The following is a 25,994-nucleotide window of genomic DNA, read 5'->3' as shown; positions in this document are numbered from 1 at the left end:
ATGATTTTGATTTGGAGGGGTGTTTTATATTTGTTATTTTGGAAGCAGTTGCAAAGTAAATGCTAATTTTCTGAAATGAAAGGGCAGATTTCTTGGAGCCAATTACTTGAAGAGAAGTATGCCCTCTGACCACCCTTTTATATACTTTAAAGGCATGGGCATGGGGATTGTATTAAGAAATGTACCCCTTTAAGAGAGTTGCTCAAACATAAATTGACATTTTTTTCCACGTTTTCCACTATTTATGTTTTCTTGATATTTTTTTTCTTGTGAGGTTAGAAAAAGTGGCATGAAAAAAAATACAAGCAGCAGGTATATGTGACGCAGGCCTCATACTACCATTGAACTAAATACACCTTAAGCTAACAGGGAGGGTGAAAGGTAGCAGTGTTCAAGCTGAATCTGTGTTTTTAGACGAAGCAGCACCTTTTGAATGAAAGCATGCTTATACCGACTCCTTAAGAAGTTTAGACTACAGAGCTGTCTCTAAAAACTGGCCCCCCTTCAGCTGAGTCCCATATGTTTCTCTTGGCATCGTCTCTGTGTCTGCTTGGCTGGCGTTAATGCAGGGATATTAAATTGATGAAACACAGAGCTCTTGATCCTTTTCAGTGGGGCTTCTATTTAAGTAATGGCAGGCTAGTGCTCTGTCAACCACCTGCAATTGTCCAAGAGAAAAAAATTGGAGGGAGTTATGAAAAGTGAGCAATAGCAATGGATGAGAGGAAAATTCCTGAAAACATTTCCAATCTTCTCAGACAAGAGAAATAGATACATCCTAGATTTCTGATTGCATTATGAAGAAATGTCATTAATACATAACTGATAAACGGTAAGTTAAATAGAAGTGACCTTCCTCATAGTGAACAATTTAGGCATATAAATTACTGATAAAAATGACTAAATGTGAGTACTACCTCATATTAAGAGGTTTATCCCATCATTACTTTATTAGAACTCACCGATCTCTATATACATGTCTTCTTGCTTGTGGGCAATTATAGGTGGAGTATAATGCTGTCAATATAGGCTATAATGGAATAGAGAATGGCAGCAAAGTTACAAGGGAGCTCTGGGACTAACCTCACATAACAGTCCCTGACTCTGCATTTATTACTGATTGATAATTATTTACTGTTAGCTCAAGCTTCATATGTGTATTTTGATAAGGGATGCCATGTCTCGATCGTTAGGGATTTTGTCTGATCACCATGTTGTATATGTGTTTTAATTTTTTTTATGTGTTTGTGGTTTTTGTATGTTCCAGTGTTCCAATTAAATCATACATTTTATTCTATTTATATTATTGAATTAGGTATGCACACCAATCTATGTGTTTGGTTGTTCTTGCTTCTTTTCATGGTGATGTAATTTCAACAATAGCTCTTTTTCTAAAAATCTTCTTCGCTGTCTTGGATACTACATCTGCCTATGCCATACTCAATAGGTACTGTCGCTTTCTTGGTGAAGGGGCTCCAGGCTTTAGGTCATCTCTAAGGCCGGGATCACACATACATGATGCTGTATGCGGATCCTTCCACATGCGTTGTTTTGATGATGCGGCAACCAGCATAGAACGCAGCTTGTAGCAATTTTTTTTTCTCCGCATCGTCAGAACGACGCATGCGGAAGCATCCGCATACAGCCGCACGACCTGCGTACCTAATGTTAAAGATAGGTACGCAGGCCGCATGCTGGCCGCATGCAGAAGTAGGCGGAGCTAGCGGCCAAGGGCGGGGCTTCACAGAGGAAGTTTGCAGACCTCCACAGCTCCTCCAAAACGCTAGTGTGAAACTAGCCTTATAGTCGCAGGCTGCCAGTAGGCAAACCTCCTCGTTGTTTAGGATACCAGAGAGTTGCACAGTTCCATCTTCCTGATACTATATGTTGGCATGTATCTTCTGCAGCAGGTCAGCACCAAGGAGATTCACCGGGGTCTGCTGAGGGTGGACCGATTGGGTTGGAAGGAAACTGTAATGGGTTGTGTCACTGGGGTGTGTCTGGTTTTTCCTTCTACCACAACACAAGGAAGAGACTGCATGGCAAGGCAGCTTGCATTTAAATCTTATCTGCTTACTACTGATTTGGCTGCACTACTGTCAATGAGAAAATGCAAGGGATCACTGCCCATAATTGAAATGGGGACAAGGGTTGTGGGACCAAAATTACTAAGGGACATTAGGCACGCAGGTACTGACTTTGGTTTGCCATTTTCCAAGTGCGATCCTGACTCCCCCCCACTGGAGAAGGGGGAGGAGGGAGGTTATCATGCTCTCTTCTTGGTCTAGGAGGGAGTCTGCAATTTGTCATTAAGTGTCTGAGCTTTCCACAATGATAAAATGTGAAGCTTCTTCGTCCTTGCCTGGTTTGGTCCCCTAACTGGGTCTGGTCGTACATAAGACTAGCTTTGGACCGGGTTTTTGCCTTGTTATTCAGGGCATTAGTTGTTTCTAATTTTCTCTACCTCGCTAACAAATGTCATGGGAAACATTGTGGTCTCTGACATTCTACTCATCATGGCCAGCATTTCACTAGGATTCCAGGGACTCCACACACTCTCCTGGTGCTCTACAGCTTCAGGTCCCCTAGATTGGAGTGTGAGGTCCAGTGGTAGCAGTCTGGGTGAGCACTGCAGGCGAGCAGCAGGGGTTGAGGTGACATGCCATCCTTGAGTGAGTAATTGTCCTGTAGTGAGTCTTGGGTGGCAGCAAAAGACTGACATATAACTGCTGCATCCATTTGGGTTGTGTAATGGGAGGAGCTGTAAGGCTGGGCAGGGCCTGATGGGAGGTTGGTCCCATCCAGTGCAGGCATGATATTCATTGGAGGCATGGCCGAGACTTCTAGGGGCATAGCACTTGGGTCACTGGCCAGGGGGTCACACTGACTTGACGGTAGTATATAAATGGATTGTGGGGCGATAACAATAGGTACAATCCTGGCTAAGGAGTAGGTTTATTGGTTTCTATGTGCCAATAGGGGACACCACATACACAACAGGTCTCCTACCAATCTGGGTTCTGAATCCTACATGCACTGCATTTCCATCCTTCAGTGACAATTTAAGGGGGTGGAGTCAGTTTGGGAGCATTAGGGGGATTAGTTCCATCTTTGTTGCATACTTTTACATACAAAAAATTATCATGCTTTTCTTTCTTCAACTCGCTTCTACTTACATATTTAAAGGTTGTCCATCATATATCAGCCTGGTCTAAGACGCCAGCATCATTCAAGCATCCTCTCTTCTCCTTCAATACAGTTTTTCAGAAATCCTCATAAAAGGGAACCTGTCACCCCCAAAATCGACGATGAGCTAAGCCCACTGGCATCAGGGGCTTAAATACAGCATTCTGGAATGCTGTAGATAAGCCCCCGATGTATCCTGAAAGATGAGAAAAAGAGGTTATATTATACTCAACCAGGGGCGGTCCCGCTGCGGTCCGGTCCGATGGGCATCGCGGTCTGGTCCGGGGCCTCCCATCTTCTTATGATGACATCCTCTTCTTGTCTTCATGCTGCGGCTCCGGCGCAGGCGTACTTTGTCTGCCCTCAACTTACTAGTCCACGTGTGTGTTCTGGAAAATAAGTCCTGATAATGGTGTTTATGCACTGTGTCACTGTGTCATAAATACTAAATTTATTGCTTGGAAATTCAGAGACATGTTGTCAGAAGTTTATAGAATAACAGAACAATTTACATTTTACTCAATAATATACCTATAAAGTGAAAAATCAGACAAACTGAACATTTTGCAGTGGTCTCTTAATTTTTGCCAGAGCTGTATTTTCCTTTGGTATAAACTATTTCATCCACATTTTCTTTTAATAAGGTCAAAGCAACAGAAATTACTTTTTCAGACAATGGTTTGAGTGAGCCAACTAATAAGACACCTATTCTGTTACATGGCAGCTCATGGTAATGGTTTACTTTGCACATGGCAACAAATGTATTGCCATGTATTGGCATTATACCACTGTAATATTGTAGTATAGAAGCTGAAGAAAGACCATGATGGACAGTGACTTATTTCACAATAAAGCCTGCAAGGTTCACTTATTTCAGACCCTTGCCTTGCTAAAGAAGATAATAATTCTGTAGTAGCCAAAGTTAAACTTGTTACATAACATTGGAGAAATATGCTACCCATAAAGTGGACTAAATGATGGAAACAGATGACTTTATTATTTCAATGGATGCTTAGTCATAGACTTGCACTGTTTTACCTGAAAGAAACTTTGAGAATGAACAAGGCAGAACATGTGGTTTGGCTATGAAGTCATCGAAAGTGATTTTTCCTATGGCAAACCTCGACCCTGACGGTGGGAAGATGGTATCAAATATTAGACAAGAAAATGAAGTTCAAGACATTTTTGACTGCTGCCAAGGAAAAATGTCAAATTCCAAGTGTTTTCCAGAACTTTGCAGTGAATAGTAAATCAAATCAATGTATCAGTATCTGCTACCCATATATGATTGCCCTGAAAGGTTGTGCACTGTGTAACCTTGGGAGAACACAGGAGAAAAGTTTTTGAGTCTAAATTTCTTTCAACGTATATATGATGTATATTTCGGTGTACATCATTGCTGTTGATTCACAGGACAAAATCCATTGTAATAAAGGGTTAAAAGGCTCTCCACTACCGTATTATGAAGCCCATTTAAAAAAACAAAAACATCACCATAGGATTCGGACCTTCAGCGCTCACAATAAGTTAGGTTCTGCAGTAGTATGGTGCGCTCATCCTGAGTGTTCATTTCATATTTAGATTAAAATTAAACATAAACTTCAGTAAAACTTGGATTCAACAGGTCATACAGTATATTTTATATGTAAAGAATAAAGAAATGTTTCTAAATGTTTATTTTCTTATCCTTGCTATAGGCTGGGATGATACGGACAACAGAGGATGAATTCTTCATCGAACCTTTGGAGAAAGGCAAACAAAAAGAGGAAGAAGAAGGAAGAATACATGTAATATACAAAAGATCAACAGCAAAGAAAACTATGCCTGAAGACATCCCCAACAGATCAGGTTAGGTGCAAATTACATTGTGGATCTGCAGAGCCAGCTTACTTTTCTATGCCTTGTGTACTTGTAGTCTCAGTGAATAATTATGGGTCCTTGATCTGTAACTTTCTTAGACCAATACAGTAAATTGCATAGATAGGATGAAAAAAATAAGACTTTTTAAATGTATAAGTGTGGAAATGTATGTGAAGAGGTATTGAAATCAACATCTTAATTGTAAACATAGATTTTAGTATTAAAAATGAAACTTTATCAATTTCATCTGGCAGGACTCTTTTAGGTATACTTTTTTCTAATGCCCATATCGCTCTTAACCCTAGAACGCATATTGGGGGCCTTTTAGGCCCCCATGCGTACATTTTTGCTATTATCTGCAAAATTACTTTAGTTAGAATTTTGAAACTCCAGGTATTCCTCAAGTATGTCGTTGTTGATAATATCCATTTGTTCATATAATTTTTTTCATAGGCATTATGGTGTAACAATGCTTGTTTGGTGAAAACTACATCTGTACGAATTGGGGGCCTTTTAGGCCCCCGCTATTTTTATAATGTTCTCAGTAGTGTTTGTGTCTCAAGTTACTTTATTTGTACTCAGTAATGCTGGTGGAGGGGCCAGGGTGTGGATAATAACATGTGAGGATGTCATGTGATTTTTGGAGGGAGTGATAAGGCCATGACATCACCTCAGGTCCTTCGGAACACAGTAATGAGCTGTCTGGGGTCTGAAATAGTCAAAACTCTTGCTGTTCCAATATTCAATTCAGTTAGAAACATTACCATGGACAATTATTTCCCCAATGTTGAACTAGGCAATTTTCTGCTTGGAAAAGCTATTACACTTGTTGGTACTATAAAGCAAAACAGACGAGAAATTCCAGAAGCACTGAAACACAATCGTCAGCGAGCACTTTATGAGAGTGTCTTTGGATTCAATAGCAAAGCGACTTTGGTATCTTACAAGGCGAAGAAGGAGAAATCTGTAATTTTACTCAGTACCATGCATACACTTCTGAAAAAATAACATGTCAGAATTGTTTGGAAGACTAATATAATAGAAAAGAAAGTTAGAATAAAAATGTAGCTGCAGCTAGTTTGCTATAGATTTCTATGCGTTTTTGTGTGTTTTCATGTCTTTGTGTGAAATTTGGGGAAAAAAAAGATTTTTTGGTGTTTTCTGTGAAAAATTATAATTAAAATTTTGTCCACTATTCATATTTTATTGAGCAATTTTGAAATAAACTTGTGAAAGTTATTTAAGTGTGTTTTTCTACATTATGTGCATGGGGGCCTAAAAGGCCCCCAATACGTTAATATGTATATTTTTAACGTCATGCGTTCTAGGGTTAAAGTACCACTCCAGCGTTTTTTTCAATTTCAGTGCTGGACTGGTATCACTTATCCATATTCCCTGCCCCTAATATTGCATTTACCAGCGTCAGTCTTCAGTTGTTTCTGGCGCCGCATCAGTCGTCCTCAGCCATCTTAGGACCCCAGCCTCTGATTTACCGTAAGTCAGTGGTAACGGTCACAAGCTCTTAATGTAAGTCTAGGAGAGCCCCGTTCTGGCTGTCATAGACTTACATTGAGAAGTGATATCTAGCTTGCTTTGCAAACACTAGATAGGGAGGAGCTATAGCTAACACTTCTTTAATTTAGACACTTTTATAGAATTTTGTACACAAGTAACTTGTTTTCAGTTCTGGAACAACTATTCAATTTAAAGGAGTTTTCCAGCATTATTATTTTGATGACCTATTTTTAGGATAGGTCATTAATAAAAGATCCCGTGACACCCGGTACTCCCATCGATCAGCTGTTACCAACTCTGGTGGCTGCTGGATGTAAACAATGTCGGGAGTGGAACACCACAATTCCATGCACTGTATAATGGTTGCTGCCATTTACTGCAGATCAGCTTCTATTCATTTCAATAGGAGCTGATCTGGAGCAGCCAGGAACAGCCACTAAACAGTGTACTGGACTGCAATATTGCTCTCAGTACACTGTTTACATCCAACCGCTAACAGAAATGATAACAGCTGATTGGTGGGGACTGGTGATGGACATCTCTTTATGTCAGAATCGAGGCTAGACAAGCCTAAGGCTATGTGCACACGTTGCAGATTTAGATGCAGAAGCGCGGAAATGCATCAAATCCGCTGTGTAGCGCACTACCAATGTTATTCTATGTGAAACCGCAGGTGTAAAAAAGATCTGCGGATTTGCTGTGGATGTAGGTGTGAGAAATGCTGCAGATTGGGAGGAGGGAAGTGTGTGGGCGGAGACTGTGTTAGTGGGGGGAGACTATGTTCGTGTCTGTGTGCGGGGGTCTGCGTGTATGTGTGGGTCTGTGTGTGTCTCTGTGTGTGTCCCTGTGTGTGTGCGGGTCTGTGTAAGCCGCCATTGTCTGATGGGACTATTGCTCCCATCCGGCAATGAATGCTCACTGTGACAGCTAGCCGATGATGGGAAAGTAGTGCCATCAGACAATGCATGTGTTCAGTAGTAAAAAAAAACATACAGCAGACATACAGGACATACATTGCAGACAGTACATACAACATATAACATACAGTAGATACTCACCAATCACCTAGTCCCTGAATCCATCGATCACCTGTAATAAAAATAACATAATAAAAAAACCTATACTCATCTTTCTGCCGTAGTTCAGTTAATAATGAGTGTCCCACGATGATCTCCCATGTAGAGCAGTGACATCGGATGATGTCAGTGCTCTACAGGGCCTCTGCGATGAACTGACAAGCGGAAGTAATCCTCCGCGATGTATCCCTTCGCCGCTCCCGGGAGAGAGGTCACCCGAGTTCATTCTCTCACCGGCAGCGCTGTGTGAGAAAATTCCCATGCAGCATTGTCGTAAAGCGAGCCTGAACTTGGGTAACCTCTTCAGCGATGCACTGCAGGAGCCATTGTCTCCTGTCAGTGTGTCACTGGAGGCCTATGGATCAGTGACATCTTCCAATGTCACTGTTCTATAGGGAAGATCGTCGTGGGACACTCGTTATTAATTGGACTGCATCAGAACAGGGAGTATACCGTTGGTTTATTATTTTTATTTTTTGCAGGTGATCGCTAGCTTTGGGGAATTAGGTGTGGTTGTAAGTATGGTGAAATTAAGGATATTAAAATACTTTTTTCTGGCTGTGTCTTTATTTAACTCTTTCACTACTATAGGATTAGTAGTGGATAGGTGTCTTATTGACACCTCTCCATTACTAACCGGGCTTAATGTCACCTTACAATCAAAAGTGACATTAACCCCTTAATAATAATAATAATAATAATAAGAAGAATTTTTATTTTTATAAGCCAACATATTCCGCAGCGCTTTACAACTTATAGAGGGGACTTGTACAGACAATAGACATTACAGCATAACAGAAATCAAAGTTCAAAACAGATACCAAGAGGAGTGAGGGCCCTGCTCGCAAGCTTACAAACTATGAGGGAAAAGGGGAGACATGAGAGGTGGATGGTAACAATTGCTTTCGTTATTTGGACCAGCCATAGTGTAAGGCTCGGGTGTTCATGTAAAGCTGCATGAACCAGTTAACAGCCTAAGTATGTATGCTATTAACTGCATGAAGTGTATGAGAACATGATGCGAGGAACCTGATTATGTTTTTTTTTTTTTTTAATGGGCCACACAGGGATAGTTAGGTTAATGCGTTGAGGCGGTAGGCCAATCTGAACAAATAAGTTTTTAGGGCTCGCTTAAAACTGTGGGGATTAATCGTATTAACCTAGGTAGTACATTCCAAAGAATCGGCGCAGCACGTGTAAAGTCTTGGAGATGGGAGTGGGAGGTTCTGATTATTGAGGATGCTAACCTGAGGTCATTTGCGGAGCGGAGGGCACGGGTAGGTTGGTAGACTGAGACCAGAGAGGAAATGTAGGGTGGTGCTGAGCCATGGAGTGCTTTGTGGATGAGGGTAGTAGTTTTGTACTGGATTCTGGAGTGGATGGGTAGCCAGTGTAATGACTGGCACAAGGTAGAAGCATCGGTGTAACGGTTGGTGAGGAATATGATCCTGGCTGCAGCATTCAGGACAGATTGGAGGGGGAGAGTTTGGTAAGAGGGAGGCCGATTAGTGGAGAGTTACAATAGTCCAGACGAGAATGAATAAGTGAAACAGTAAGAGTTTTTGCAGAGTCGAAAGTAAGAAAAGGGCGAATAGATGGATAGATATATCTATAGCTAGATGGATAGATATATCTATAGCTAGATGGATAGCTATATCTATAGATAGATGGATAGATATATCTATAGATAGATGGATAATAGATATATATAGATAATAGATAGATCTATGAATAGATAGATTTATCTATAGACCTATCTATTATCTATCTATCTATCTATCTATCTATCTATCTATCTATCTATCTATAGATCTATCTATCTATCTATCTATCTATCTATCTATCTATCTATCTATCTGTAGATCTATCTATAATCTATCTGTAGATCTATCTATCTATCATCTATCCATCTGTAGCTCTATCTATCATCTATCTATCTGTGTGTGTAAACATTATTCTTCAATGGAGTATGTAAATGAAGAGGTTGGACAAGAAATGATATCACAATTCTTTTTTTTTGTTCATTAATAGATCTCTATTTAGCTTACAAAAACGCATATAAATCTGCATGAAAAAAAAGCATGAAAATCCGCATAAAAAACGCATCAAATCCGCGCTGATTTTTACACGCATTTTCTGGCAAAAGATGCAGATTCTGTGCAAAAAAATCTGCAGGCAAATCTGCAACATGTGCACATACCTTTATGCTTTTATTGTATTTTTACTGAATCATTTGGACCCAGAACCTTTCGTTAAGTATGGTGCAGAACTTATGATTTTTTCTGAAAAAAAAAGTTTGTTGGAGACACAAAGCTAAACAAGGGGCCCAACAGTCAGATAATCTCCAGTCAACAAGTGATACAATTTTTTAACAATAAACCGTCAATTTCAATAGTGGACAAACCTCTTTTGAGCAGAAATAAGTGTCTATGCATGTTGACTAGCTATCCTTCTGCTTATATGTAGCGTGTTGCTTGTTTCTTAGCATTTTTTTTATATTGGTGTTTATTTAAGTGCTTATTGTCTCACCACTATATAAATATCAAATGTCCTAAACACTGCTTTAGTCTACTCAGTATTCCTGGTCATTAAAGTGGGTATTCCATGAAAAACATTTAGCAGCTATCCACAGGATATCTGGATTGGTGGAGGCCTGATTAATCCCATGAGCAGAGAAGCCTTAAGGTACCGTCACACTCAGCAACTTTGCAACGAGAACGACAACGATCCGTGACGTTGCAGCGTCCTGGATAGCGATCTCGTTGTGTTTGACACGCAGCAGCGATCTGGATCCCGCTGTGCCATCGCTGGTCGGAGCTAGAAGTCCAGAACTTTATTTCGTCGCCAGGTCGGCGTGTATCGTCATGTTTGACATCAAAAGCAACGATGCCAGCAATGTTTGACATGGAGCTAACAACCAGCGAGAACGAGAAGTGAGTCGCCGTTACGTCACTGGATCGCTCCTGCATCGTTCTGGAGTTGCTGTGTTTGACGTCTCTACAGCGACCTAAACAGCGAGGCTCCAGCGATCTAGTTTAGGTCGGCTCGTTGTCTATATCGCCGCAGCGTTGCTGAGTGTGACGGTACCTTTAACATTCTGTAAGAATGGAGCAGTAATACACATGTGTGACCATGACTTTCTTATCTTCAATGGGTCTCTGGAAGTGGTAGTACACATGTGTGACCACTACTCCTATATCCAGTGAATAAAGCAGGAGGATATGCAAGCACATTACTGCTCCACTTGCACGGGGTACATAGCTCTTGCTTTTATGTGATAAATGGGGTCCTAGTACATGACATACATTTTTTTCTTGCTTATCATAACCTTCAATATTTTTAAAGCACCAACAGGACCTATTCTTAGCCATGGCCTTCAGAAGTAGATTATATAGGTCAGGGATGAGTGGAAGTGGGTAAGTATTCTTAACCGTGATTTAGTTTAATTCTTGGAAATCGAGGCAAGGACGGAGACCCCAGCTTTCTTTTTACAAAGAATAATCCATCAGCTAGAGGGAGGAGGAAGGATATGTTATTTATCTCCAGAAAATGTATCAGGGAGGGACATTACAGGTTCTGGAGAGATCAACTGTACATCAGAGGGTACTGACGTCACAGCCCCTGCCAGCAGTGGAGAGCTATAGAAGGTATTTATCAAATTAATTGCATGACCCTGCAACTGACATTACATTCATGGCATTCCCTAGCCAGATCCTGAATCATCTGCATCAAATTTGTCTCCTGGTAATAGAGCATGTGAATAGGTTCCATACTAGCAGAAAAGAAAAACATATTTGCCAGACATAATGTGACTCTGAGAGGTCACAGATAAGCCGTGAGATGGGACAGTAAAGGAGTCCAAGGTCAAAAGCCAGTAGGGTACATCATAGACAGAGGGGTGATGCAAAGAATTGTCAGGTCATGGTCCAGTGGTCAAAAGACAGGAAGGTACTTCATAAACAGAAGCAGGAGAAAAAGGCGTAGTCAGGTAAAGTTCCGAGGTCAGAATACCAGGAGATAGCAGATCAGAGCAGAAGCTGTTAAACAGATAGATCGTCAGAACGAGGTCCATGGTCAAGCCACGAAAGATCAACAAACAGAATGCAAGGCACAGAGAGAACGTCTGGGAGTGACAGCCCAGTTAAGTAGCCTGGCACTCACCTGGAATAATGAACAACTGGAGACAGCCAGTGTCTCCAAGTCTTAGGTAGGATGGCCGAGCTGTTACTCAAACACCAACTGCTCAGCATGCCCTGCGCCAGACTGGACGACTGAGCGGTCAGTCAAAGTACTGACAACTTCAGCACGCCCCTGTACCAAATTGGACGCCTGAGCTGTCAGTAACTGCATCCCAGACACACTGAGGGGTGGAACTGTGACCCTCAGGCACTATTGTTTTTGCTTTTTCTGTTATTACATCTTATACATAATTGAAAAGTAATTCTAATACAGTCTACTGCATTTTGGGGTTCACTTGTGTCAAAAAGCACCTTTAATTGTTTACAATATTACTACATTTTTGACTTAGGAATAGGCTCTACATTGACTACATAATTGACCTATTATTCTGCTTATTAGGTACAAATTATTAAATAATGTGATGAGTGAAACCAAAATATGCACAAAATTAAATTAAGTTTGATATCTGTGGCACAGAATAAAAATTGTTAAAAACACCTAAGTCTGTAATGCGTGAAGTAATTACCTCTTAACAATGTAAAGGCTAATAAGTGAGCTTTTCTACATGCTTTCTATTAGCAAGAATTCTTGTATATATGGCAAAGTTGTCATGACAGTGGGTGACCGTGTCTTTGTTACAGGTGGGAAACTAGTAGAAATAAAGGATGATTGGAGTGTTGCTCCTGGTTGCTTGGGAATGCTAGACCTTAGAGCAGAAGCCAGCACAATAGAAGGTCTAACGAGCCTTCTCCACGTCCATCTATACCAAATAAATATCCCCTGGATGATTGAGAAGGAAGTTATCAATGCAATATGTCTGTAATACAAAGTTAATAAATTAACTATTTTACGTATTATACTTTATGTATTGTGTATTTTAATTTTTCATGGTCTTGACTCTGCTGTTGGATATAGCATTAAAGCTGACACTATAATTATAGCTACAGAAATTGGAGGTGAACTAAAAGTAGACCCATGATTTACAGTTGTCCAATTAGCATTTATAGCAAAGATCCTGGTACTGACAGCTGAAATGATTTCACATGCTATGTTTCTGTCTCTAGACAATACCGCTTTCATCCGAATTTAGAGGAACAAGTGCCGACGGCCTTAGCTAACACAGAATGGCCAGCTATCAGACAAAGGGTGAACTGTAGCTTTTGTCCCCTTTCTGTATTAAAACATCACATCTAAATGTGGAGACAAACAACTAATTTCCCCTCTTTTCAGAATCGGACGTGTGATCACTCTTCTCCTATGAGAGGCTGCCCAAACAATGGTTTACATTGAATCCCCGGTAGGAGGTAGAGATGGCCATTTGAAGCTTTCTAAAGGACCTCGGTGTAGTGGCTGGCCCTGCTTTTCACAGCCTTGTGCAGCAGGAGTTGTTAAGTGTTCTAGAGGTCAGTCTGAAGATCTTTTTACCACCCATTTTTCTATTCTGTGGGAAATTTGGTTTGACAAAAAATGAGCCACTTAGCCAATTTTCAGAAGGAAACTTTTAGAAATGGCCTCTTTTAATGTCCAGAGTGTTTGCTAAAGTGTTTTGTTGGTGCACTGAAGAGAGCAGCACGTAGCCATAACAATTAATTTGTGCTTTGTGCCTTTTCATATCTAAAGGATGGATTACGAAGCCCCATGGTTACTGCCTGATTTATGTGAAGCAGTAACATTACTTATTTAATTTCATTTTTTTTTTCATCAAAATTGGAATTATTATATGTGTATCACAGGGAATGTGGCCATTTTACTAATTAGGAAGAATTATGCTTTTGGACAATTTATAAGAATATTTAATCTTTTAAGCTGTTGCAACCCAGGGTCAGGTCTCATTTTCAATATACCTCCTCCCCTGTTTTTGCTTATTGCTATAGTAATAAAATTATTTTACTTTACTCACTTGTAAACTCAATTTAAACCCAGTCATCCTATTCTCTGTAGGTCTTTCCTGTTTTATCATTGCGTTTTCACACTATGCTACTAATGCTATTTTCCAGATCTTGCCTTAAAACATACCGTAATAATTGTACAGCTACCCTATGTGAACATTAACTTTGTGAACATTATATATAGTTTATTTAGGTTCATGAAAAGCCTGCTGAGCATGAAAATTATTTTTATAATGTGCCTTCTTATTGAAACATATTGAAAGGCTACATGTACCTGAGCTCAGCAAGCCTAGGTTCGGGAACATCTGGGAATGTACCAGTTGTTGACACCAATGTGTGACAGGATGCTCTAATCAATTTTAATAATATACTTTGCCATTATTACTTATATCCAATTGACCGGTGTTTAATTTCCCTTTTTAATGTGACGATTTTCTTCTCTTTGTCCTAGAATATCTTTCTACTGTAGGTTACTGTCATGATTCCCAATGGCAGGGAAACATCAGAACACAAAAATAACGGACGAGCTCTGGGTGATGGAATCTCGAGCTGACCGTGAGCTAAATCTACCACACAACTAATAGTAGCCAGGGAGCATACCTACGACTTCCTAGATGCCACGCGCCAGCCGGAGGACTAACTACGCCTGGTAGAGGAAGGAACAGACCTGGCTTACCTCTAGGGAAATACCCCAAAAGATGATAGCAGCCCCCCACATGTAATAACGGTGAGTTAAGAGGAAAAGACATACACAGTATGAAAGTAGATTTAGCAAAGAGAGGTCCACTTACTAGATAGCAGAAGGATACAAAAGAGGACTTCACGGTCAACTGAAAACCCTTTCAAAAAACCATCCTGAAATTACTTTAAGACTCCTGTGTCAACTCATGACACAGGAGTGGCAATTTCAGCCCACAAGAGCTTCCAGCTACAGAGAATAACAAAAACTGCAAACTGGACAAAAGATACAAAACAAAAAGGACAAAGTCCACTTAGCTGATCAGCAGACTAGTAGCAGGAACATGCAACCGAAGGCTCTGGTTACAATGATGACCGGCAAGGAAATGACTGGAGAGCAAGGCTAAATAGGAAACTCCCAAACACTGATGGGAGCAGGTGAACTGAGACAGCAAAGCACACACAAGTCACCAGTACCACCAGCAACCACCAGGGGAGCCCAAAAAGCGGATTCACAACAGTACCCCCCCCTTAAGGAGGGGGCACCGAACCCTCACGAGAACCGCCAGGGCGATCTGGATGAGCCCTATGAAAGGCACGAACCAAATCCGAGGCATGAACATCAGAGGCAGTTACCCAGGAATTATCTTCCTGACCATAGCCCTTCCATTTAACCAGATATTGAAGTCTCCGTCTGGAAATACGGGAATCCAAGATCTTCTCTACAACGTACTCCAATTCACCCTCCGCCAGCACAGGAGCAGGAGGTTCAGTAGAAGGAACCACCGGTACCTCATATCTTCGCAACAACGACCGATGGAATACATTATGGATAGCGAAAGATGCCGGGAGGTCCAAACGAAAGGACACAGGGTTAAGTATCTCCAAAATCCTATAAGGACCGATGAACCGAGGCTTAAACTTAGGAGAAGAAACCCTCATAGGGACAAAACGGGAAGACAACCACACCAAGTCCCCAACACGAAGGCGAGGACCAACACGACGACGGCAGTTAGCAAACTGCTGAGTCCTCTCCTGGGACAACTTCAAATTGTCCACCACTTGTCCCCAAATCTGATGCAACCGATCCACCACCGCATCCACTCCAGGACAATCCGAAGATTCCACCTGACCAGATGAAAAACGAGGATGAAACCCTGAATTGCAAAAGAAAGGAGAAACCAAAGTGGCAGAACTAGCCCGATTATTAAGAGCAAATTCTGCCAACGGCAAAAAGGCAACCCAGTCATCCTGATCCGCAGACACAAAACACCTCAAATAAGTCTCCAAGGTTTGATTAGTTCGCTCCGTCTGGCCATTAGTCTGAGGATGGAATGCAGACGAAAAAGACAAATCAATGCCCAACCTGGCACAGAATGCCCGCCAAAATCTAGACACGAACTGGGTTCCCCTGTCAGAAACGATGTTTTCCGGAATACCATGCAAGCGAACCACATTTTGAAAAAATAGAGGGACCAACTCAGATGAGGAAGGCAACTTAGGCAATGGTACCAAATGAACCATTTTAGAAAAACGGTCACACACCACCCAGATGACAGACATCTTCTGAGAAACAGGGAGATCAGAAATAAAGTCCATAGAGATGTGCGTCCAAGGCCTCTTCGGAACAGGCAAGGGCAACAATAACCCACTAGCCCTAGAACAACAAGGCTTGGCCCGAGCACACACATCACAAGACTGCACAAAAACACGCACATCCCGAGACAGGGAAGGCCACCAGAAGGATCTAGCCACCAAATCTCTGGTACCAAAAATTCCAGGATGACCTGCCAGCGAAGAAGAATGAACTTCCGAGATGACTCTACTGGTCCAATCATCAGGAACAAACAGTCTACCAGGCGGACAACGATCAGGTCTATCCGCCTGAAATTCTTGCAAAGCACGTCGCAGATCTGGGGAGACAGCAGACAAAACCACCCCATCCTTAAGGACACCAGCAGGTTCAGAATCCCCAGGAGAGTCAGGCTCAAAACTCCTAGAAAGAGCATCTGCCTTAACATTTTTAGAACCCGGTAAGTATGAAACCACAAAATTAAACCGAGAAAAAAACAACGACCATCGTGCCTGTCTAGGATTCAGGCGCCTGGCAGACTCTAGATAAATCAGATTCTTGTGGTCCGTCAAAACTACCACCTGATGTCTGGCACCCTCAAGCCAATGACGCCACTCCTCAAATGCCCACTTCATGGCCAAAATCTCCCGATTACCAACATCATAGTTTCGCTCGGCGGCCGAAAATTTTCGAGAAAAGAACGCACAAGGTCTCATCACTGAGCAGTCGGAACTTTTCTGCGACAAAACCGCCCCCGCTCCGATCTCGGAAGCATCGACCTCAACCTGAAAGGGAAGAGAAACATCAGGCTGGCGCAACACAGGGGCAGACAAAAAGCGGCGCTTAAGCTCCCGAAAGGCCTCCACAGCAGCAGGGGACCAATTGGCAACATCAGCACCCTTTTTGGTCAAATCCGTCAGAGGTTTAACAACGCCAGAAAAACCAGTTATAAATCGACGATAAAAATTAGCAAAGCCCAAGAATTTCTGAAGACTCTTAAGAGAAGTAGGCCGCGTCCAGTCACAAATAGCCCGAACCTTGACAGGGTCCATCTCAATAGAAGAAGGGGAAAAAATATACCCCAAAAAGGAAATCTTTTGAACCCCAAAAACACACTTTGAACCCTTTACACACAAAGAATTCTCCCGCAAAACCTGAAAAACCCTCCTGACCTGTTGAACATGAGACTCCCAGTCATCAGAAAAAATCAAAATATCATCCAAATACACAATCATAAATTTATCCAAATATTCACGGAAAATATCATGCATTAAGGACTGAAAGACTGAAGGTGCATTAGAAAGGCCGAAAGGCATTACTAAATACTCAAAATGGCCCTCAGGCGTATTAAATGCGGTTTTCCACTCATCCCCCTGCTTAATTCGCAGCAAATTATACGCCCCACGAAGATCAATCTTAGAGAACCACTTAGCCCCCCTTATGCGAGCAAACAAATCAGTCAGCAAAGGCAACGGATACTGATATTTGACTGTAATTTTATTCAGGAGTCGATAATCAATACAAGGCCTCAGAGAGCCATCCTTTTTAGATACAAAGAAAAAACCAGCTCCTAAAGGAGATGAAGAAGGACGAATGTGTCCCTTTTCCAGGGACTCCTTAATATACTCTCGCATAGCAGCATGTTCAGGTACAGATAAGTTAAACAAACGACCATTTGGAAATTTACTGCCAGGAATCAGATCTATGGCGCAATCACAATCTCTGTGGGGAGGGAGTGAACCAATTTTTGGCTCCTCAAAAATATCACGATAATCAGACAAAAATGCCGGAATCTCAGAGGGAATAGATGACGAAATGGAAACCAAAGGTATGTCCCCATGAGCCCCCCGACATCCCCAGCTTAACACAGACATTGTTTTCCAGTCAAGGACTGGGTTATGAGATTGTAACCATGGTAATCCAAGCACCAAAACATCATGCAAATTGTACAACACAAGGAAGCGAATCACCTCCTGATGGTCTGGAGTCATACGCATAGTCACTTGCGTCCAGAATTGTGGTTTATTACAAGCCAAAGGCGTAGAATCAATACCCTTCAGAGGCATAGGGACTTCCAGAGGCTCTAAATCAAACCCACAGCGCCTGGCAAAGGACCAATCCATAAGACTTAGAGCGGCGCCAGAGTCCACATAGGCATCCACAGTAATAACTGATAATGAACAAATCAAGGTTACAGACAGAATAAATTTAGACTGTAAAGTGCCAATTGAAATAGACTTGTCAACCTTCCTTGTACGTTTAGAGCATGCTGATATAACATGAGCAGAATCACCACAATAGAAGCATAACCCATTTTTACGCCTATAATTCTGCCGCTCGCTTCTGGACAGAGTTCTGTCACATTGCATTTTCTCTGGCGTCTTTTCAGAAGATACCGCCAAATGGTGCACGGGTTTGCGCTCCCGCAAACGCCGATCAATCTGAATAGCCATTGTCATGGACTCATTCAGACCTGTGGGCGCAGGGAACCCGACCATAACATCTTTAACGGCATCAGAAAGGCCCTCTCTGAAATTTGCCGCTAGGGCGCACTCATTCCACTGAGTAAGCACAGACCATCTACGAAATTTTTGGCAGTATATCTCAGCTTCATCTTGCCCTTGAGATAGGGCTATCAAAGCTTTTTCAGCTTGAATCTCCAAATTAGGTTCCTCATAAAGCAACCCTAAAGCCAGAAAAAACGCATCCACATTGAGCAACGCAGGATCCCCTGGTGTCAATGAAAATGCCCAATTTTGAGGGTCACCTCGCAGCAAAGAGATTACAATCTTAACCTGCTGGACAGGATCTCCAGAGGAGTGAGGTCTGAGAGAAAGGAACAATTTACAATTATATTTGAAATTCAGGAACCGAGATCTATCTCCGGAAAACACCTCTGGTGTAGGAATTTTAGGTTCAGACATCGGAGTATGTATAACAAAATCTTGTAAATTTTGAACCTTGGTAGCAAGATTATTTAAACCTACAGCCAAACTCTGAGGGTCCATCTTTAAACAGGTGAGATCAGAGCCATTCAAGGATTAGAAGGAGAGAAAGGCAAAGGCTGTAATTAGAGCTGAAATACAACTGATCCAACTATGGAGCAAGCATAGGGAAAAAAAAAAAATCTACAGACTTCTCTTTTCTCTCCTTTCTTCTGCCAATAACTTTAACAATGGCCGGTCATACTGTCCTGATTCCCAATGGCAGGGAAACATCAGAACACAAAAATAACGGACGAGCTCTGGGTGATGGAATCTCGAGCTAACCGTGAGCTAAATCTACCACACAACTAATAGTAGCCAGGGAGCATACCTACGACTTCCTAGATGCCACGCGCCAGCCGGAGGACTAACTACGCCTGGTAGAGGAAGGAACAGACCTGGCTTACCTCTAGGGAAATACCCCAAAAGATGATAGCAGCCCCCCACATGTAATAACGGTGAGTTAAGAGGAAAAGACATACACAGTATGAAAGTAGATTTAGCAAAGAGAGGTCCACTTACTAGATAGCAGAAGGATACAAAAGAGGACTTCACGGTCAACTGAAAACCCTTTCAAAAAACCATCCTGAAATTACTTTAAGACTCCTGTGTCAACTCATGACACAGGAGTGGCAATTTCAGCCCACAAGAGCTTCCAGCTACAGAGAATAACAAAAACTGCAAACTGGACAAAAGATACAAAACAAAAAGGACAAAGTCCACTTAGCTGATCAGCAGACTAGTAGCAGGAACATGCAACCGAAGGCTCTGGTTACAATGATGACCGGCAAGGAAATGACTGGAGAGCAAGGCTAAATAGGAAACTCCCAAACACTGATGGGAGCAGGTGAACTGAGACAGCAAAGCACACACAAGTCACCAGTACCACCAGCAACCACCAGGGGAGCCCAAAAAGCGTATTCACAACAGGTTACTACTTTTTATCTGTATATACATCTTAAATAGTTTGAAAAATATATATTTATATTTTCAGTACTTATTTTGGATTACTGCTCATTTTGCATGTAAGCATCATGCTCTCAAAGGAAGGTGTGAGGTCCCTTACTCTTGTCCTGCCATCAGTTTTTCCCTCTTTGTCACTAAACAGGATAAAGGATCCCCTATGATGACACTAGAGTGGGGGAGCCTTTGCCATGTTTAATTAGTATTTCAGAAAGAATGGGGAAATTAATTTTTGCCGTCTCGTAATATGTAGATTCTCCTATTTGTGCAGCTCAGCGTAATGCAGTAACATCATTGCACCGCCAGCATTGTGCGCTGGCGTGCTACCGAAAGGCACGTGGCTGTAGAACAAGTGAGGGGCAGGGAGCCTGTGGCTCCCTGCCACTCAATAGATTTCAACTAGATGAGTGTCCAAGAAAATAGCACTGGCCCTCTTCCTTCCATCACAGGTCTGGTCTTTCAACCTGCCTGCTACAGCATGTATAATGCTCTTCTACAAAGCCTCTGATGGGAGTAGTACTTTGTCATTGACATTGTCATAGCACAATCCATTTAAAATTCTTAGGAAATAGTCAATCAGTAACTCAGGACTTTCATCATTATTTGCTTTAGGTGGCTTAATTTTGTTTTTCGTTTTGTTGCAACGGAATATTCTTAATTCTGAAAAAAACAAGATATCAACCTGGAAGAGTTCTTGACGTGTGATTCACAAGAAGAAGGTCATGGCTAAATGAAAGTAGACTTTTGGAATAGCACTCCCTGCCCTTCATCGATAAATGCATAGGGATCCATCATTTCACAACCAAATAGTGATCGCCCTCTGATAGTCATGTGACTTCCATATATTAGAGTGTGACACAAGGTGCGGTTCGTTATATCTGTTAATTTGAGGCACTCCACATAAAAACAATACGACTGATTCCCATCTGCTTTCATTGTGGATCTACAGTACATGTGACAGCATGTCTTCTCCTTTACTCTTTTAGAGGCATTCTGGGAATTGTAGTTCTACAACTAAAGACAAATTGGATGGCCCTAGTCTAATATATACATTTAAAGTGTAACCATCATTTTAGTTACCGTATTTCATGAATCAATAATATACATGAAAATAAGCAATTCTGTAAAATATCTTGTGAGCGAAATCTGCTTCTTTCTCTGGCAGGACTGATCATTCATTTTTAAAATGCTCAATTCAGGGTCCTCTCTACCTCCCTCTGTGAGTAGTATGGGGTCAGTCACTCTCTACCTGCTATCTATGTGTAGTGCAAGGTATGTCTCTCTCTACCTGCCCTCTATGTGTAGTGTGGAATCTGTCACTCTCTACCTGCCCTGTGTTTAGTGCGAGTTCTGTCACTCTCTACTTACCCTCTATGTTTAGTAAGAGTTCTATCACTGTCTACCTACCCTCTGTGTAGTGTGGAGTCCATCACTCTACCTGCCCTATATGTGTAGTGTGAGCTCTATCACTCTCTACCTGCCCTCTATGTGTAGTGTGTAATCTATCACTCTCTACCTGCCCTCTATATGTAGTGTGAGTTCTGTCACTCTCTACCTATCATCTATGTGCAGTGTGAAGACTGTCAGTCTCTACCTGCCTTCTGTTTAGTACGAGTTCTGTCACTCTCTACTTACCGTCTATGTGTACTGCGGGTTCTGTCACTTTCTACTTACCCCCTATGTGCAGTGCGAGTTCATTCACTCTCTGCATGCCATCTATGTGTAGTTTGGAATCTGTCACTCTCTACCTGCCCTTTATGTGTAGTGTGGAGTCCATCACTCTCTACCTGCCCTTTATGTGTAGTGCACGTTCTATCACTGTCTACTTTCCCTCTATGTGTAGTGTGAGTTTCATCACTCTCTACCTGCCCTCTTTGTGTAGTGCAAGCTCTGTCACTCTCTACCTGCCATCTATGAGTAGTGTGGAGTCTGTCATTCTCTATCTGCCCTCTGTTTAGTGAGAGCTCTGTCACTCTTTACTTACTGTATATGTGTACTGCAAGTTCTATCACTCTCTACCTACCCTCTATATGCAGTGCGGGGTCTGTCACTCTCTACCTGCCATCTATGTGTAGTGTGGAGCCTTTTGCTCTCTACCTCTACCTTTTTTTTAGTTTGGGGGACCCAGAAACAGAGTAATAGCTATATCTCATTGTGTGAGTTGGTAAGGGAGGCTGAATACCTGGTGATTCCATGTAATAGAGTAGTCCATGAGCCAAGAACCAAATTTGACGATATCGGTACCAAGCGGAGTGACTAATTCTCTTTGGTATTTTTAGGTAGATGCATGTCTGTAGTTTATTTTTTGATATGATAGCCCTTACATATACGTAGCTTATTAACCCCTTCAGCCCTAGGCCTATTTGTACCCAAGTGCCTAAGCCAATCTGACCTGTGCCACTTCATGGGCTAATAACTTTGGAACGCTTTCACCTATCCAAGCCATTCTGAGATTGTTTTCTCGTGACATATTGTACTTCACGTCAGTGCTAAATGGGAGTCAATATATTTTACCTTTCTATATAAAAAAATGCTAAATATTCGGAAATTTTGGAAAAATCGGCAATTTTTTAACTTTGAAATTCTCTGCTTTTTACAAAAATACTGATACCCCCCCATAATAGTTATTAATTTACACTCCCCACATGTTTACTTCATATTGGCATCATTTTGAAAATGAAACCTTATTGTTTTACGACGTAATAGGGCTTATAGTTTTATGCGCAATTTTTCACATTTACAGCAAAACCCACTTTTCAAAGGACCAAGTCACTTCTGAAGTCACTTTAAGGGGCTTACATAACAGAAACCACCCATAAATTACCCCATTTTGCAAACTACACCCCTCAAGCTGTTCAAAACTCATTTTTAAAAACTGTTAACCCTTTAGGTGTTCCACAGGAATTTTAGCATGAGCCAAGAACCAAATATGACGATATCGGTACCACCCGGAGTGACTAGATGTAGTATTTGTAACAAAATTTAATCCAAGTTATGTAAATACACACTGAACATGTCATGTGCATATATATATATATATATATATATATATATATATATATATATATATATATATATATGTTACTCCATAATATCTTCAACATCGGACTCTGAATCTGACTGTTGTTCTACTGGCTCGTCTTCAGTACCCTTGTTCTGGCATGTCTGTAATCTGCACATGTCTGTGCACTTCAGGCCATTGCTGAGGCAAGTACACTGAGGAAGTTCACATGACCGCACACACTTGCAGGACAGTAGCTGTATAATAGCTTCTGGTGCTGGTGCCCCTTGCATCCACTTGACAACAAGCTTTCCGTCGTTATCTATCATCCAACCGCAGTCTGTTGGGTTTGCAACCCATGGCTGGCTCTGCAGACTTCTCCTCCAGATCGCAGCCTGGTAGTTTGCACGCAGTGCATGCATGAAAAGGCAGTCCTGGCAAGGAGGGAGTTGACTTGACTCTACCACTCCACGTCTGGCACAGAACAGCTGATAACGGAGCCTGTTTACCTCAGTTGTTTGGGTAGTTGGCAGGTACATGTGGCAGGTGATTTCCTGTAACTTCTCAAAAAGTTCGGTAGACACTTCCCATGAACGACCAACTTCCTGAAAGGCATCCTGGTATGTCTTGTTCATCTTCAACTGCTTGAGTGTCGTCATCTTCCCACGGCCAGCGAATGCACTGACGGTGTCACAGCCTGTAAATGCATGCATACCAATCAATGAATCACATACGCTGCCTCCCAATGTTCGGCTCAGAGTGGTGATATCCAGGAATCTTGTCCGGTTCTGTGTACCGCATTTCTGGAACAGGTGGGATGGGATTTTGTGGCACATGCCCAGACACAGGACCATGACATCAGTATCCTCCGAAGTGATGATGACCGACTTGTAACCAGATTCTGCTGCATGAAGAGCATGGAGAAGGAGGCGTGTGTCTGCTTCTTCTTGATTTGACTTAAGGTCAGCAGCCTCTTCCCACTGTTCTTTGGTGATCTTAAAGCAGAGCTGCTCACATGTGACATACAGCTCCTTCTCCTCAAGCTTCTCCCTGTGGTGTTTCGCCTTCCATTCTTCTACCAGAAACTTTATGAGACTTGCCTTGTTGGAGGAACTACTTAGATGCTTTTTCCACTGCTGGATGTTGTGCCCATGTTGAATGTTCTTGAAATGGATCCCTGTGCCTTCATATCTGTTGACTCTTTCTGTATCTTTGATGGATGTCTCCTTGTAGACGTCAAAGACAATATCAATGCGCTTGCTCTTAGCACCCTCATGGATAGCGCGACTCATTGCTGTGCCTGCTAGCTGGCCAAATGTTGCATTGTTTCCCTTCAGTTTCTGAACCAGGCTCATCCCATCAATGATGGTTGCAGAGGGCTCGGGGATCACTTCTGCAGGACGAGCATTCCTCTCCAACTCCCTTGCGAGGGCAGCCTTGTTGGTCTTGCGGATAGACCCATCACCATTGGCAAGTGCCCATGGCAATGGACCCAGGGGATGAGTCAAGACATCACTCATTTGTAGCTTTCTGTTCTCAGCTACAAGTATCATCTGGCCAAATAGGTTTCTGTCAGCCTTCAAAATTACCTCCTTGCCAAGACCTTGTCTGCGTGTCTTCATTTGGATGTTAGAGAACGTTTTAAGTTTGTTCTTCGTCATCTTGTCATGAAACAATGTAGTTGGCTTATCGGTACCCAAACGCTCATCCTTGAATGTTTGATATGCATCCTCTCCTATACTGTATGCCCCTTGAAGGTCTTTGGCTACATCTGGTGGTGCTACAGTCGCTGTTGACAAACTGATAAGTTCACCATTATGCTCTTTGTTGAAGGGGTTCACCCAACCTGTCTCCAGCAGTTGAACGAAAGATTGGACATCGGCTTCATCTCTTCTAATCCTAGACACCTGTAGGTCTGAATGGCTGAAGTCAGTATATTGTTGGCCTACCAGGGCCCTCAGCTGCCTCAAGTACATACTGCGGTACTCTGATGTCAGGTAGAACCTGGAAACAGCTCCAACTTTGAGGCTGAAGCCTTTTGTGCCCCCTGGTGTCTGGGTGTCTTTGTTGATTGTCTCTTCAATGGTCTGGTCCACAGGAATTCGTCCAAAAGGATTCTTGCTACCGATCTGGACCGAAAAGCCACCTTGCATGAAGTATTCATGGACCTCTGGGTGTTCTATGGGCAGCCGAGACATTGTGGCATAGTAATAGGTTAGGTATCGGGCATAGTTGACCTTGTCATAGGCAAAACACCATGGTATCATCTGTCGGATTGCTCCTAGGTGAAGCATCCAGTTGCCTTCTCTTGAAGCTCGAACCAGGGCCAGCATGGTCTCGACCATGTCCAAGTATGACATCCAGAATGCTGAGAGTTGTTCATTTCTGAGGGTCTCAAGATAAACTTGAAAGAGCTTCAGGGTAAGTGTGCAAGATTCATTATCCAAGAGCTTTTCGAAGGATCCCTGCGACACACTGATGCGAAAGTTTGTGATGTTCTTCAGTGTTTCATCCAGATGGTGAAGGTCCCTTGCATGGTTTTCTTCTAGCCATGGAAGGAAGTTTTTCCATGCAAGCCTCATAAGTGCTTCATAGACCAGCTTGTGTAGTCTCACTGCTCTGTTGTACCTCCGGCCGTCCATCACTCCAGACACTGATCCTTCAGCGATTACACCGGATTCAACACACAGATCTCTAAGGCCTGCATCCTGAAATAGGTGTCAGCCTCTACAGAGGGAGATAGGAGCTCTGCAGAGAAGACCGGAGAGTCCTGTTCAGCACAGAACGTGTATGTGTCAGTGTGTGTGCGTGTGTTGGGGCACCTCAGGGTGTCTTCAAATGTGACATAGCCCCCTAGATTTCTTCCAGTAAAATTTGCACTCCAAAAGTCATTTGGCGCTCCTTCCCTTCCGAGGCCTGCCGTTCCCCAATACTGCAGTGTACGACAACATATCGGGTGTTGTTGTGTTCGGGAGAGATTGGTGAACAAATAGTGGGGTGCATTTTTTGCTGGTACACCTCTTAAAAATAAAAAAATGAGCCTAAAATGACACCTTCATGTAAAAAATGCACTTTTTCCATTTTCTCAAC

At 42.2% G+C, this 25,994-nt stretch overlaps 1 protein-coding gene across 2 annotated transcripts in view; it reads left to right on the top strand.

Moving 5' to 3' along the window:
• ADAMTS3 (ADAM metallopeptidase with thrombospondin type 1 motif 3) overlaps positions 1 to 25,994 on the top strand; it is a 314,479-nt gene that overhangs the window by 117,751 nt on the left and 170,734 nt on the right. For both annotated transcript variants that reach the window (XM_077276828.1, XM_077276837.1), the window contains exon 4: positions 4,884 to 5,034. In XM_077276828.1, coding sequence (XP_077132943.1) covers positions 4,884 to 5,034 — 151 coding nt within the window. The remainder of the gene's footprint in view (positions 1 to 4,883; positions 5,035 to 25,994) is intronic.

This window comes from Ranitomeya variabilis, chromosome 1 (genome assembly GCF_051348905.1).
Source record: "Ranitomeya variabilis isolate aRanVar5 chromosome 1, aRanVar5.hap1, whole genome shotgun sequence".
Taxonomy (NCBI): domain Eukaryota; kingdom Metazoa; phylum Chordata; class Amphibia; order Anura; family Dendrobatidae; genus Ranitomeya; species Ranitomeya variabilis.
This window is presented reverse-complemented; position numbering and strand designations above follow the sequence as displayed.